We start from the raw sequence: 13,625 nt of genomic DNA, 5'->3' as shown, positions 1-13,625 counted from the left end.
TAGTATTTGTTCCTTGTCATTCATTCTATGATACCATACAATTTCATGGGATAGATAAGCTCTTTTACAACTCATTCCTTAAGCGTTCTTTTAGTAAGTTCAAGTCTTACATTATGGCTTCTGATGCTTTCTGCTTACAGCAAAAGAAAAATAAAATATATTGATTCAATTAAATGTTATGACGTGAAACATTCTATGTCTAATGATACACTATATGATACTAATAATAGTATACATATGATGCTAATATTATACATATTAATATATGTTATGCTACTTCTAATAGCAATGTCTATACTACATCTATATGATATAATTTATCATTATCTCTTTTCTTTGAATAAACTTACTATGCAACAATTGCATTTACATTTTGCTTATTTTATTTTCGTAGTCAAAAATAAGCAATTGAAAATAGTTAAGCAATTTCAAACCCTGGATAAGTCATGTCATTTATTTATCTCTTTTCTTTATATAATTTTGGTCCTGAAAAGGACCGATTTTTGTATATTTATAAAATTATATTGCTTCCAATCTTAAGCACGTTCTCCACGAATACGTCTAGCCAATTGAATATCTTTTGGCATAATTGTAACGCGTTTGGCATGAATTGCGCATAAGTTAGTATCTTCAAAAAGACCCACTAAGTATGCTTCGCTAGCTTCTTGAAGAGCCATTACAGCAGAACTCTGGAAACGTAAATCAGTTTTGAAATCTTGTGCAATTTCACGGACCAAACGCTGGAATGGCAATTTGCGAATCAAGAGCTCAGTACTCTTTTGGTAGCGACGAATTTCACGTAAAGCTACAGTTCCTGGACGATAACGATGTGGTTTTTTCACACCTCCAGTAGCTGGTGCACTTTTACGTGCGGCTTTGGTAGCCAATTGTTTTCGTGGTGCCTTACCACCAGTCGATTTACGAGCAGTTTGCTTTGTACGAGCCATAATTTATGAGATATGTTACAATATGGTATTTTAAAAAATAGCGCAATTGAATAGCTCAATTTTCTCATCATACCTGGATGTTCTGTTTCAACTATTCACATGTTTTAACATTCATTGTTTCTCATATTGCTTATTCTTTTTGTTTTGTTTTCTTTTGTTTTGTTTTGTTTTACTCAATCTTTTTCATATCTTTCATAGTGCTTATGTTTTCTATAAATAGTCGTCAATCATCCGTCGTCACTTCATTTATTGTTTGAATTTGAATTCGAACGGTTCTACCATATCTATAAAAATTTAAATACAAAATGACTGGTCGTGGTAAAGGTGGCAAAGGATTAGGAAAAGGTGGTGCTAAGCGTCACCGCAAAGTTCTTCGTGATAACATCCAAGGTATTACGAAACCAGCTATCAGACGTTTAGCTCGCCGAGGCGGAGTTAAGCGTATTTCTGGTTTGATTTATGAAGAAACTCGTGGAGTATTGAAAGTATTTTTGGAAAATGTGATCCGTGATGCTGTTACATACACAGAACATGCCAAAAGGAAGACTGTTACAGCCATGGATGTCGTATATGCTTTAAAGAGACAAGGCCGTACCTTATACGGTTTTGGAGGTTAAGCAAATAATCAATTATTGATTTAATAATGCAATAATATATTGCCCAATGGTCCTTTTCAGGACCCAAATAATCTTACACTTAAAGAGATAAATTTACATATATATGTGTTGGTATTTTTCTAATATTATAAAAAAAATAAAATTTATTATTAGCCTGATCGGTTGATGTCTGTCGAGTATAATTTATAATTAAAATGATCAGTTTAACAGAGTACAAAATATTTATTATTATAATTCTCAATTTCTTTGTTACATTAGCAGTATATATGTGGACTAGCTTCTTACGGGCTTAATTATAATTCTCATTCAATTTTTTTATAGAATAAGATAAATAGAACTGACGTATATGAGTAATTTGCGGACTGTTAGATATTGCAGTTTGAAGTTTCCGCACAATGGTGTGAAAATTTTCTCCATTCATTCCTAAGAGGTGGTTTTAGTGAATTCAAATCTCACACTGAATCTGACTCTTAATCTTAATCCAAATCCAAGTGTTCAACAAGCAAAATGATTGCGGGGAAAATGAAAGTGAAAAAAATTCGTATATGAATTAAGTGAATTATGACAATATTATATAAAGAAAAGAAATAAAAGAACTTGTTATTGAAATAAATTAGAATATTTTAAAATTATCTTTAAGTAATTTGCAGCGTCTTGCAAGTGAGTACCGAGTGTGGTGTGTTAGTTATAAATTAACAAGTGTAATTAGAAGCATTATATAATAATAAATAAAATTAGCATAAACCACTATTTTTATTTATTTAAAATAGAATTTAAAAATGAAATTAAGTGAATAAAATATATACAAGTGAGTATTTCATCAAATAAATGACATATTTTGATATATAATATTTTATGGTCATTACTATAATAAATAAATAATTGGATATTAAATATAATAGAATAAGATAAATATTTATTAACTTAAGAATGATGTGAAGTATTGCACATAATGTCTAAATAAGAGAATATAATTTTTTTAAATGCATAAAGAATTTTTGTTTGCTTATTAGAGATTAAATTTATAGCGCATTACAGAATAAAAGAATCTCTTCATATTATTCATGAGGTATTATTAAAAGAAATGATCGTGCACTATGACAAGGTATATTGTGCCCATTACTCGGGTTAGAATGTTTCTCCAAGTCCGTTTTCTTTAATGAAAGACAATATAAAGTCCTAGTCTTGAATATTTATGATCCATGAAATACCCTCCTAGGTGTTTATTCCGTTTGTGCATCAGTGGACACTACCCAAGCACATGGTATACAGTTTCTCTCTTCTCTACAGTATCTGCAGTCTGAGTTGGATTGAATTCCTAACTTCGATAGGTGATTATTCAATCTTTAGTGACCGGTCATTAATAAACGCAATAGGTATACCATATACTAAAACATTTTATAAAATAAATAAATAAATAATGAATCTTCTTTTTACACATATTTTGTAGCCCTAAAAAGGGCTGTTTTGATGAATTTAAAGTTTGATTTTTAAAATTATTTTTTTGCAGCAGTTTTCTTGACTGATGTTTTTTTAACGGCAGTTTTTTTAGGTTTTGCGGCCGCTTTAGCTTTTGTAGAAGTAGACTTTGGTTTAGCTGGCTTAGCCTTAACAGATCCAATCTTTTTAACACTTTTAACTTTAGCTTTTTCAGTTTTTTTCTTTTCAACACTCTTCTTAGCTGCCGCAGATTTCTTAGGTTTTTTCTCTCCAGATACCTTTGCCTTTGACTTTTTAGTACCTGCAGATGATGCAGTAACCTTCTTCTTCGTAACACCTGATGGCACCTTCTTTTTCTTACCCTCGACAGACGATTTAGGAGACTTAGCAGCAGCAGCTGATAATTTAAATGAACCAGATGCACCTTTTCCTTTTGTTTGTATCAATTTGCCATTAGCTACAGCAGTTTTCAAATATTTTTTAATAAATGGAGCCAATTTCTGGGCATCACATTTATATGTGGCACTTATATACTTTTTAATTGCCAACAATGAAGATCCGCTGCGTTCCTTCAAGTTCTTGATAGATGCATCAACCATTTGTTGTGTTGATGGATGAGATGGAGCTGCAGAAGGTTTTTTTACTTTTGTTGCCTTTTTAACAGCAACTTTCTTTTCAGGAACGGCAGTTATCTCCTTTGGAGAATCTGTATTTGCAACGGCAACAGCTTCAGACATATTTGCTTTTTAATATTCCGTAATATTCTTACTTATGAATATTTTTTCACATTTTTATGGTAGCTTAGCTCACTTTGTACGAAGCGCCGAGAAGAGCGCATTTATAAAAATTTTTCATTAATACATATTTCTACTGAGTTTGAAAAAATTTTTCAACATTTATTATTAATTTTAAATAGACCAAGTAAATTAAACACAATTATTTAAATCAAATTAAGTAAAGAAGATATTGAATATTTTATTACATTCATTTTTATACTAATTATAATTATATAAAATATATAAAAATTGGTTTAAACTTTAAATTTTGTAAATCTATAGTTGAACTTGTTAATAAATTAGAATATTTTAAAGTTATCTTTTGTATAATTTATATATTAAATTATTTATTAAATAGTTTATTCAATTCTCTGTTAAATTATATATATGGTTTTATATATTTCATATATTTATAAATGCAAATTTAATAAAACACGAGATGCATAAAAACGTCAGTTTTAACATTTTGAATGCTTATGTTTTATCCTATTTTGAAATATTAACTCAATTTATATAAAAGTTTAAAATTTTAAAGCACTAATAGAAATAATTATAAATAAATATATTGTATTTTAATTAGAATATAAGATTATCACTTTTAATTATATCAAATAGTGTCTATTTGAGATTAGATATCCATCCATAATGTTAACATGTTACATTGAATTCGTTTACTTTAAAATATGTTTTAAGATTTTCTATACGTATTATTTTTAAAATTTTATTACAAGTTTTAAATAATTTTTAATCATGTGAAAAATTATTATATATAAACGTTATTAATAACATATCAGCAATTAAATTTATAGTTTTCAATATCATTCGAATATAACAACTGTACGTATCCTACTTAATAGAATTCATAAAAAAAAATTATATCTACATACATGATTAAAAATATATAAGAATGAAATCATTTTACTTTTTCTTTTATAATTATAATTTAATCATTTAACTTTGACTATTATAAGTATTTTATTAAATATGTATATTTAAAAAAAATGTTCTTTTTATTACTTTATAATTAAAATAAAATTAAAATTAGATGTGCGTATTCTAACATTTTTATAAGGAGTGATATACGACATAAAATGTTAAAATTTAAGATGAATTTTTTTATAAACTAACATGGATATGGATAACATTTAAATAGATACTGAAGTATATATATAAACTTGCGGCTGCAATCTTCCATAGTCATTCCTAAGAGCTAGTTTTAGTAGGTTCAAGACTCACACAGTGGCTTCGGATGTTTTCCATCTACTGCCATAAATCTTTTATAAAATATAGAATATTTTATAAAACTAATTCAGATACAAATTTTAAAAACTCTACCTTTAAATAATTTATCTATAATAATAAATATTACAATACCAAAATATTGAAATAGTAACTATGATAATAATAGTAAACATTTAGGCCGTGTGCGAGTTCGAGTATATTTAGGGGAAATAGTCAATTATGTCGGTATGGCAGCGATTGTTGGTACATACCAGAATTTCTAATGAGATAAATTAGGTGTTACCATTTTGAAAATTTTATAAGATGTTTAGTAAATAAATAAATAAATTTTAAAACTTTTAAAAGAAAAATAATTATTTTTTATATGTTTCCTTCTTTATATTATGAATATTAATGTTTTTTAATAATTGTATCACATTTATTTAATAATAAATACAAATATTTGGCACAAAATTATTAGTTTCTTGATTTCAAAAAGGTAATTATGAAACTTTATGCTATTGACCTGGCAACGTTATTTGTTTTGTACATTTTTATTAGTAACAAATATAATATTAATATTATTGTAACTTAGATTATACTACCTGCGAAGATTTATGTATCTATTTACTGATACGCGAATCTATGATAAATATTAAAAAATTCTTAATAATATAAAGGGTTAGGCGATTGAAGTGTTACAAATTACACAGAGATATGTTTGTCAAACTGATATTGCCAACTACGTCAAATTCATATGAATGACAGCTATTTATATTGTTTACAAATTACCACAAGCATTTGCGTCTAAGTTTTATAGAACTAATATTATTCGAAATGGAATTAATAAATAAGTGTGATTGCATTATATTTGGTTGGAAAATTACAACTAGCTATTGTGCTTGAGCTCAAATATCTCAATGTGAATAAAATGTTTGTGTATCGTACCTTAAATCGTTATAATAGCTCAGGCAGAGTCACCAAATGCTATAGTGGTGGACGAAAAAAAACCAGCAACATTGCCTAAAATGGTTCGGAAAGTGAAGGCTCGACTTAAACGAAATCCACGTCGTAGTACTAATCAAATGGCCAAAGAACCGATAATATCTGAACGAAGCATCTGACGCATTTTCCAAAATAAGCTCAAGGTAAAGCTTTAAAAGTTCCAAGGCACAAGATCTTGCACCAAAGCAACAAAAAGTTAGACTCGAATGAGCAAAGGAGTTGTTACGCTGGGCCAATTTGGAGAGCAAGTTGAGAACTAAAAAATAAGCCAGTTTCGATACGCTGAAGAAAGCTTTTATTCAGGAATAGGCCAAAATACTGGAAGATCACAGCCATAGTCAAGACAAAAGGTGGCCACATCAAGCTAGAGTGAATGGATTGTGAAATTTTAATTATTTTCACAAATTTTTGTAATTTGAATCAATAAAAAAACCTGATTTCTAGGAAGTCAATTGGAACGCATACACACTCGTATGTATAAAAACTGGTTGATACCTGCTGCCCAAAAACAAAAAAAAAAATTATTACTATGTAGCAAAACGCAGTGTTAAGTTATACACTAACAATGCTATGTATTTTATCTGTTATGTAGGCTGATTTACAATTTTCGAAGATTTCGATTTCATGAAGGTCTTCCAGGAATGTAACGGAACAGAAGGGCGAGGCAAGAAATGATTGATTGTTAAGTGTTTTAAAGTATGGCTTGTGTAAGTTAGTAGGGTAGGTATGATAGTATGTACAATATTTATATCAATTGATTTAATGAAATACATTTTCTTTAATAAAATAAATTTTGTCGTCCTGAAAAGGACGGATTAATTGATAGTTAATTCTCCACGTATATGTATTCGTATTTTAATAAATAAAATAAAATAATTTAAGCCTTCTTTTCTGTTTTCTTTGGCAAAAGTACAGCCTGAATGTTTGGTAGTACACCACCTTGTGCAATTGTAACACCAGACAATAATTTGTTCAATTCTTCATCATTACGTATGGCCAACTGTAAATGACGAGGAATGATTCTTGTCTTCTTATTATCGCGTGCTGCATTGCCAGCCAATTCAAGAACTTCAGCAGCCAAATATTCCATAACGGCAGCTAAGTAGACTGGAGCACCTGCACCAACGCGTTCAGCATAATTGCCTTTACGCAATAATCGATGAATACGACCAACTGGAAATTGTAATCCAGCACGATTTGATCGTGACTTTGCCTTGCCTTTAACTTTACCACCTTTACCACGACCAGACATAGTTGAGTTGAGTTTCTAGTAGTTGAGATTTATAAAAATTGGATCTATTTTTTTTTAATGATGCCGACAAATTATCTCATATACTTTTTCTAAACGCAATTTAAAATAAAAAAATTGCTTTAAACTTTCGTTTGAAAAATGTTTATATAGAAACGGAAATTGCTCCAAATCGACGATCGACGACACTTCAGTTTCATTCAATTCGTTGTCGTGTGCGGTTGTATTTTGGTGTTCGTACTAATTTTCAACCCCCGAGCGTAACTTCTTTTGTCCGAAGCGCCGAGAAAGGCGTTTTGTTTTACATAAGTGTTTTTATACGAAGCGCCGTGAAGAGCGCAGTGCTTTTAATTTAATTTAGTGTTACTTAAATTAGCATGTGCTTAAGTGAATTTGTATTTTTCAATGCAAATTTATCTTATGCACAGTGACTACACCATATTTCATTTCATTTAACTATTAGTCTTCTTTTGTGATCTATTTACTAATTGCGCGTTTGTCGGTGCGGAATTTTAAGTTTTTTGATTTAGCCAGGACACAAACCGTTTTCAGGTGTTCAAACGATTGAACACTTGAAACACGGCGAGTGGATTATAGTACTTAGGTACTATACTACGCAAACATATATTGGTGAGCGTATCGTTATTTAAAAAAAAAATTTTTTTTTTTTGATTTTTATAATTTTCTTATTTTTTATTTTTTTTGTAATTTATTTTTTTTGTAATTTATTTTTTTTGTAATTTATTTTTTATTTTTTTGTAATTTATTTTTTTGTAATTTATTTTTTATTTTTTTTTTTGTAATTTATTTTTAATATTTTTTGTAATTTATTTTTTATTTGCTTTTTTATATATATCTTTCTTTAATTTAATTTTTTATTTTTTATTTATTTATAATATTTCTTTTTTATTATTTATTATAGTTTTTTTTTGTTCTTTTTATCTCAGTTTGATTCTTTGTCCTTCCTTTCACCTTGTCCTTTTTTTTTACAATGGAGGACATAGTTGTTGATGTTGTTGATGCAGTTGTTAGTGACCTGCCTCCCAATGAGGCCTGTCCTGATGAATCGGCTGGATCTCCGATTCCCCATTCCAAGCGGCCCCGAACCACAACCTCTGGTTCCGCTAAAAATACCCCTCGACTTCGCTCTAAGGAACGCTGCAGCGAAATAGAGAAAAAACTGGGCACACTGGAGGTTCTTCTTTGTGAGGTCGTTAAAGTCCTTGAAGACCTTAAGTCTGACTCCTCTCGTTTTAAGGCCCACTCTGTCGCCACCGATGCTAAATTAGCAGCGGTGGTAAACACTCTTTCTTCTCTCACCACTCCTGTCCACCCTGTTGCTGAACCAACTATGGATATCATCTCATCACAAAAGATTGTGATGCAATTCCCTCCAACACCCACTACTTGTCTCCCCACTGCGTCTTCTACCTTGACCTCCAAACCGCCCTTGGCCCCAAAGCCCGCTTTGGCTAGTCTTTCGTCGACTACCAACAAGCCTACTGCTCCTAAGTCCCAATCTACGCGTAAGCCATCACCATCTACTGGGCCCTCTCGTTCATCTCCTCTTGCCTCAAAGCCCTTGACAGCTTCTAATCCCTTGCCTTCTCCGATAACCCATCTGTCCCCACGCGTGCCTAACTCTAAAGCCCCGCCCGCCATAACCGCCCGCGGAGCAAACATTAAGCTACTCAGTAGTAGCATTAGGTCCAACCTCCCCAATGCTGTTTATGAACTTAAGTGCGTGAACAGTACTACCACTCGAATCCTTGCTAAAAACAAGGATTCCTTTTATAATATTCATGCTCTCCTTAAGGAGAACCAAGTACCCTCCTATGCTTCAATTCCTCAAGAGGATCGGACCACTCCAGTCCTCTTAAAGAATTTCCCTTCATCCTATGATGAAGAGGATCTCCAAGCCGCTCTTGCGGTTGACCTTCCTCAATTTTCGTTCACGAAAATTGCTAAATTTTCACTACCTCCTCGCTTTGTTAAGCGCAACCCTGGCCGATATGCCTCTTCCTCCCTTTGGGAGCTCCATCCAACGCCAGGCACGGACCTTCAGTCTCTGCTTAGCGTTACTCGGCTCCCTTCTCTTAATATTATTGTGTCAATTGTTCGGAAATCTCGCACTGAGGTTCCACAATGCACTAATTGCCAGCGGTATTACCATACTGCTAAGCTTTGCAACTTCCCTAGCCGTTGCGTTCGCTGTGGGGAAACTCATGCTAAAGGCGAATGTAAAATTCCTGCTCCAGCTTTTGATCCATCAACCCAACAGCAATTGCCCAGCACACTTCCGAAGTGCTGCAATTGTGGCCAAGTTGGCCACCCTGCAAACTTCAGATGTGCTGGATTTAAAGAGGTTCGCGCGCGACGTGTGCGGCAATCTAAAAAGGTTCACACTCCTCCCTTTAGGCCACCAACTACCTTTGTCACGCCAGATATTTCCTACGCCTCAATGGCAAACCCTAAATCTTCTCCTCAGCCACTAATGGCTAAGTTAGTCCCCAAGCCAGCCAGTGCTGGCCTGCGATCCGCACCTCAATCTGCTCCATCGTTTGCTTCTGACTCATTCTTGTCTGATTTCATGTCGGCCTTCTCCTTTGCCTCCGGTCTCAGACAGCAGTATTCCAGCCTTGCCTCCGAAGAAGATCGTAGGGTTTTCCTCATCCATAAAGCCTTTGAGTTCGCGTTAAGATGAGCGGTCTTCGTATCGTTCTCTTAAACGTCAACTCATTATACTCCAACCTCAAGCGCAGAATCTTTCAAGACTTTATTAGACAGAATAGGCCTGATATTGCGCTTATCACTGAAACCCACCTTAACCTTGAAAATGTAGTTAGTTTCAGCGGATATAAATTTATTCGCTATGATAGAGCCGGCAGAGGTGGGGGAGTCGCTATTCTTATTAGAGATTCCCTTAGCTTCTCTCGTATTTCCATACCTCCTCTAGCCTCCATGGAAGCTGTAGGGATTACCATTGAAGTCAATTGCTTTTTCCTCGACTTGTTTTGTATTTACTATACTCCCTCTATTTCTTCGCGAATTGAGCCATCTGACTTAGACACTCTTCTAACCCTCACCCAAAACCGGGTAATCATCGGTGGTGACTTTAACAGTAAGCACACCCTTTGGTTTAATGAAAGTACCTGTTTTAATGGTACTGTCTTATATGAATGGCTCAGTGATAATTCATTGAGTCACGACATTAGGGTTCTCGCCCCCTCTGTTCCAACACGCCTTAACTCTGTTCTCGATTTCTTTCTGATAGATAACAGGCTCCACAATTTCCTTGGAGAACCTTCCGTCATAGACGGCATTTCTGACCATCAAGCGGTGTACCTTCCTCTTTCTGGGTGCAGAGCTTCTACTCTCGCTCCTCGTACCATCTATAATTTTGCGGCCACTGATTGGCTAGAGTTTAATAACACTCTGGACCAATATCTACTTAATATTAATATCCCAGAACATAGGAATGTGTCCTGCTCTGAACTTGACATTTTGGTCTCTGAACTAGAGTCTGTCATTTCCAGTACAGTCGAGGCTCATGTTCCCAAAACTAGACTTCTTCGAAGCTATCAGGTACCTCTTGACAGTTGCACTCTGGACCTCATTAGGCACAGGAAATCCCTTCGTCGTAAAGTCTACCGTCTTAGGGCGGCTGGCTCTACCTTTGCTGCTCAATTTCGAGCTATTCTGAAAAACCTAGACTCTATTATATCTCAGAGAATTAATAGAGCCAGATCTATTAGCTTACAAGCTAAACTTCGCACTACCACATGCAGATCTGACGTTTTCAATACGATCAGGCAAATTTGTGGTTCCAATAAAAGTATCCCAGACCTGCACTACTCAGGCGCCATCTACTCCGAGGACTCATCCAAATCTAATATATTTGGAGAAGTCTTCGCCAATAATCACCAACTTACTTTGGATGACGGTGACCCTGACTTTGTTTCAGCCACCAATAACCACATCCATAGCCTCTTCAATGCCTATAGCGGCACCATTGTAAATTTCTCTCTTCAATGCTCTGCCCTCTGCACCGACAATAGCAACCCTAGCGGTTTCATAACTCCTTCGGTCCTTTGGGAGATACTCTCTCTCAAAACTCCCAAAAAGTCTTCGGGTATCGATAAGATATCCTATCATACTCTGCGCCGTTTGTCTCCTATTTTCTTTAATTCTTGTGCCATGATCTTCAATCATGCGTACAATCTTGGCTATTTTCCACAGCCATGGAAAAAGGCAATCGTGCGTCCCATCCATAAAAGTGGGAAGCCTAAATCTGATCCCAACTCCTACAGACCCATATCCCTTTTAAACTCAGTAAGCAAATTGTACGAAACGTTCATACAAGGCAAACTGAAGTTTTTCGTTTCTGAAAACCGTGTTCTCCCGAACTTTCAGTTCGGTTTTCGAAATAAGACATCGACTGTGGATGCGTTGCACCATCTTCAGAATGACGTTTGTGTTGGGTTTGCTAACAAACAATCCACTGTAGCCATCAGCCTAGATATCGAAAAGGCATTTGACACAGTGTGGACCGAGGGTCTGGTACACAAACTTCTTGCTCTTGGAGCCCCAAACCAACTCTGTAGCGTTATCTATCAGTTTCTTACAAATAGGTCCTTCATTGTTAGAATTGGCTCATCTCTTTCTAGTGAACACTCCATCGCTGCCGGTGTTCCTCAGGGTTCAGTACTTGGCCCCATTCTCTTTAATATTTACACATCAGATCTTCCCACTCCTCCCCCATGCATTAAGCAAATCTGTTATGCAGATGATTGCCTCATTTATATGAAGTCCACTCTTCCTCGTAGAATCTCCACTGAGCTTAATAGCCACCTTAGCACCCTCTCTGCTTACTACGGTAAGTGGAAGATTAAGCTCAATCACTCAAAAATTTCTGCAATACCACTTATTGGCCAACGTGCTGATCGAGTTGCGTCCTTTAAGATCTCTAACCTTAAACTTAGAATCAATGGCACCCCCATTCAGCTTGTTGACAAGCTAAAGTACCTGGGAGTTGTATTCACTCCTAAGCATAACTTCGTCTCCCATGTGAGCTATGCCATCCAAAATGCCACCTTCAGGCATAAATCCCTCAAAAATGCACTCCGTAGACATAACCAGCTTAATAGCAAAGTAAAAGTACTTTGTTATAAGCAACTTATTCGACCCCTTCTTTCATACGCCTTTCCTATCTGGTCTGGAATTAGCTCCCACCAGATGGAACGGATCCGAATCTTCGAACGAAAAGTTATCCGAGATTGTGTGAACTACCGGCGAAGGCCGTGTGGCAAACACCATCCTAACTCTCTCCTCTTTAACTCCGCTAGAATTACGCGGATTGATGAATACCTTCTTTCACTAGCTAGGCGTTACTTTACTCGCGGCCGAAACCCACCTGACGTTCTACAAGTAGATCCCCTCCCAACAGTTTTACTTGAGATTATGAGGTATAAGCCTCCACAATTCCTTGCGCACTATCTTGAGGAAGAGCTCATCCGAGCTCCACTTATTCCGCTTTACAATCGTGGTTTTTTTGATCCTGATTGTAGAGTATATACATAATTAGACCCCCCTCGCAATCTTGCGTAAACCCATCTCCTTCATCGATATTTCCATCCTTCTTAAGTTATTAGTCTATTTTCGGCTTTGATAAATTTAGCTTGCTAAATACTAAGCCCTTCTGCTCTCCTTCTACTTTCGTTCACTGGAATGGGGGTTGCATTCGCTGAACGCGGCTGCAATCTTCCACATCCATTCCTAAGAGGTGGTTTAGTGGGTTCAAGTCTCACACGGCGGCTTTCGATGCTTCCACCTACTGCAAAAAAAAAAAAAAAAAAAAAAATCACGATTAAAATTTAAAATCAGAAATCATGCCACCAAAAACTAGCGGAAAAGCAGCCAAAAAAGATGGAAAGGCTCAGAAAAATATAACCAAAAACGATAAGAAGAAGAAGCGCAGGAGGAAGGAGAGCTATGCTATCTACATTTATAAAGTGTTAAAGCAAGTCCACCCCGATACTGGTATATCATCGAAAGCCATGAGCATCATGAACAGCTTCGTGAATGACATATTCGAACGTATTGCTGCTGAGGCTTCGCGCTTAGCACACTACAATAAGCGCTCCACCATTACTAGTCGGGAGATTCAAACTGCTGTTCGTCTTTTACTTCCCGGTGAACTGGCTAAGCACGCAGTTAGTGAAGGAACAAAAGCTGTCACTAAGTATACTAGTTCCAAGTAAATTGCGTTATATCAAACAAACACCACTTATTCAAAAGGCCCTTTTCAGGGCCACAAAAATATTCAATTGAGTTGATAATTTATCTATATTATAAATATGTATAGATCCCT

General features: G+C 34.9%; 4 protein-coding genes across 4 annotated transcripts; 1 reads left to right on the top strand and 3 right to left on the bottom strand.

Moving 5' to 3' along the window:
- Positions 1-509: 509 nt before the first annotated feature.
- Positions 510-1,045, bottom strand: LOC119685643 (histone H3). Its single transcript, XM_038099988.1, has one exon. It carries the CDS (start codon positions 945-947, stop codon positions 537-539), a length of 411 nt encoding a protein of 136 aa, XP_037955916.1. The 5' UTR covers positions 948-1,045; the 3' UTR covers positions 510-536.
- A 207-nt stretch (positions 1,046-1,252) lies between these two features.
- LOC119675859 (histone H4) lies at positions 1,253-1,564 on the top strand. The gene has a single exon (XM_038087077.1). The coding sequence runs from the start codon at positions 1,253-1,255 to the stop codon at positions 1,562-1,564; it is 312 nt and encodes a 103-aa protein (XP_037943005.1).
- A 1,481-nt stretch (positions 1,565-3,045) lies between these two features.
- On the bottom strand, positions 3,046-3,775 carry LOC119685642 (histone H1-like). The gene has a single exon (XM_038099987.1). The coding sequence runs from the start codon at positions 3,739-3,741 to the stop codon at positions 3,061-3,063; it is 681 nt and encodes a 226-aa protein (XP_037955915.1). The 5' UTR covers positions 3,742-3,775; the 3' UTR covers positions 3,046-3,060.
- Positions 3,776-6,862: 3,087 nt separating this feature from the next.
- On the bottom strand, positions 6,863-7,306 carry LOC119685646 (histone H2A). The gene has a single exon (XM_038099992.1). It carries the CDS (start codon positions 7,256-7,258, stop codon positions 6,884-6,886), a length of 375 nt encoding a protein of 124 aa, XP_037955920.1. The 5' UTR covers positions 7,259-7,306; the 3' UTR covers positions 6,863-6,883.
- Positions 7,307-13,625: the final 6,319 nt, after the last annotated feature.

This window comes from Teleopsis dalmanni, chromosome 2, assembly GCF_002237135.1.
Source record: "Teleopsis dalmanni isolate 2A chromosome 2, ASM223713v2, whole genome shotgun sequence".
NCBI lineage: Eukaryota > Metazoa > Arthropoda > Insecta > Diptera > Diopsidae > Teleopsis > Teleopsis dalmanni.
Note: the sequence above shows the minus strand (reverse complement) of the source record. Positions and strands in the feature narration are given on the sequence as shown.

Excerpts from the sequence above, each read along its gene's own strand:
- LOC119685643 (XM_038099988.1), bottom strand. The coding sequence starts at position 947 with ATGGCTCGTACAAAGCAAACTGCTCGTAAATCGACTGGTGGTAAGGCA.
- LOC119675859 (XM_038087077.1), top strand. The coding sequence starts at position 1,253 with ATGACTGGTCGTGGTAAAGGTGGCAAAGGATTAGGAAAAGGTGGTGCT.
- LOC119685642 (XM_038099987.1), bottom strand. The coding sequence starts at position 3,741 with ATGTCTGAAGCTGTTGCCGTTGCAAATACAGATTCTCCAAAGGAGATA.
- LOC119685646 (XM_038099992.1), bottom strand. The coding sequence starts at position 7,258 with ATGTCTGGTCGTGGTAAAGGTGGTAAAGTTAAAGGCAAGGCAAAGTCA.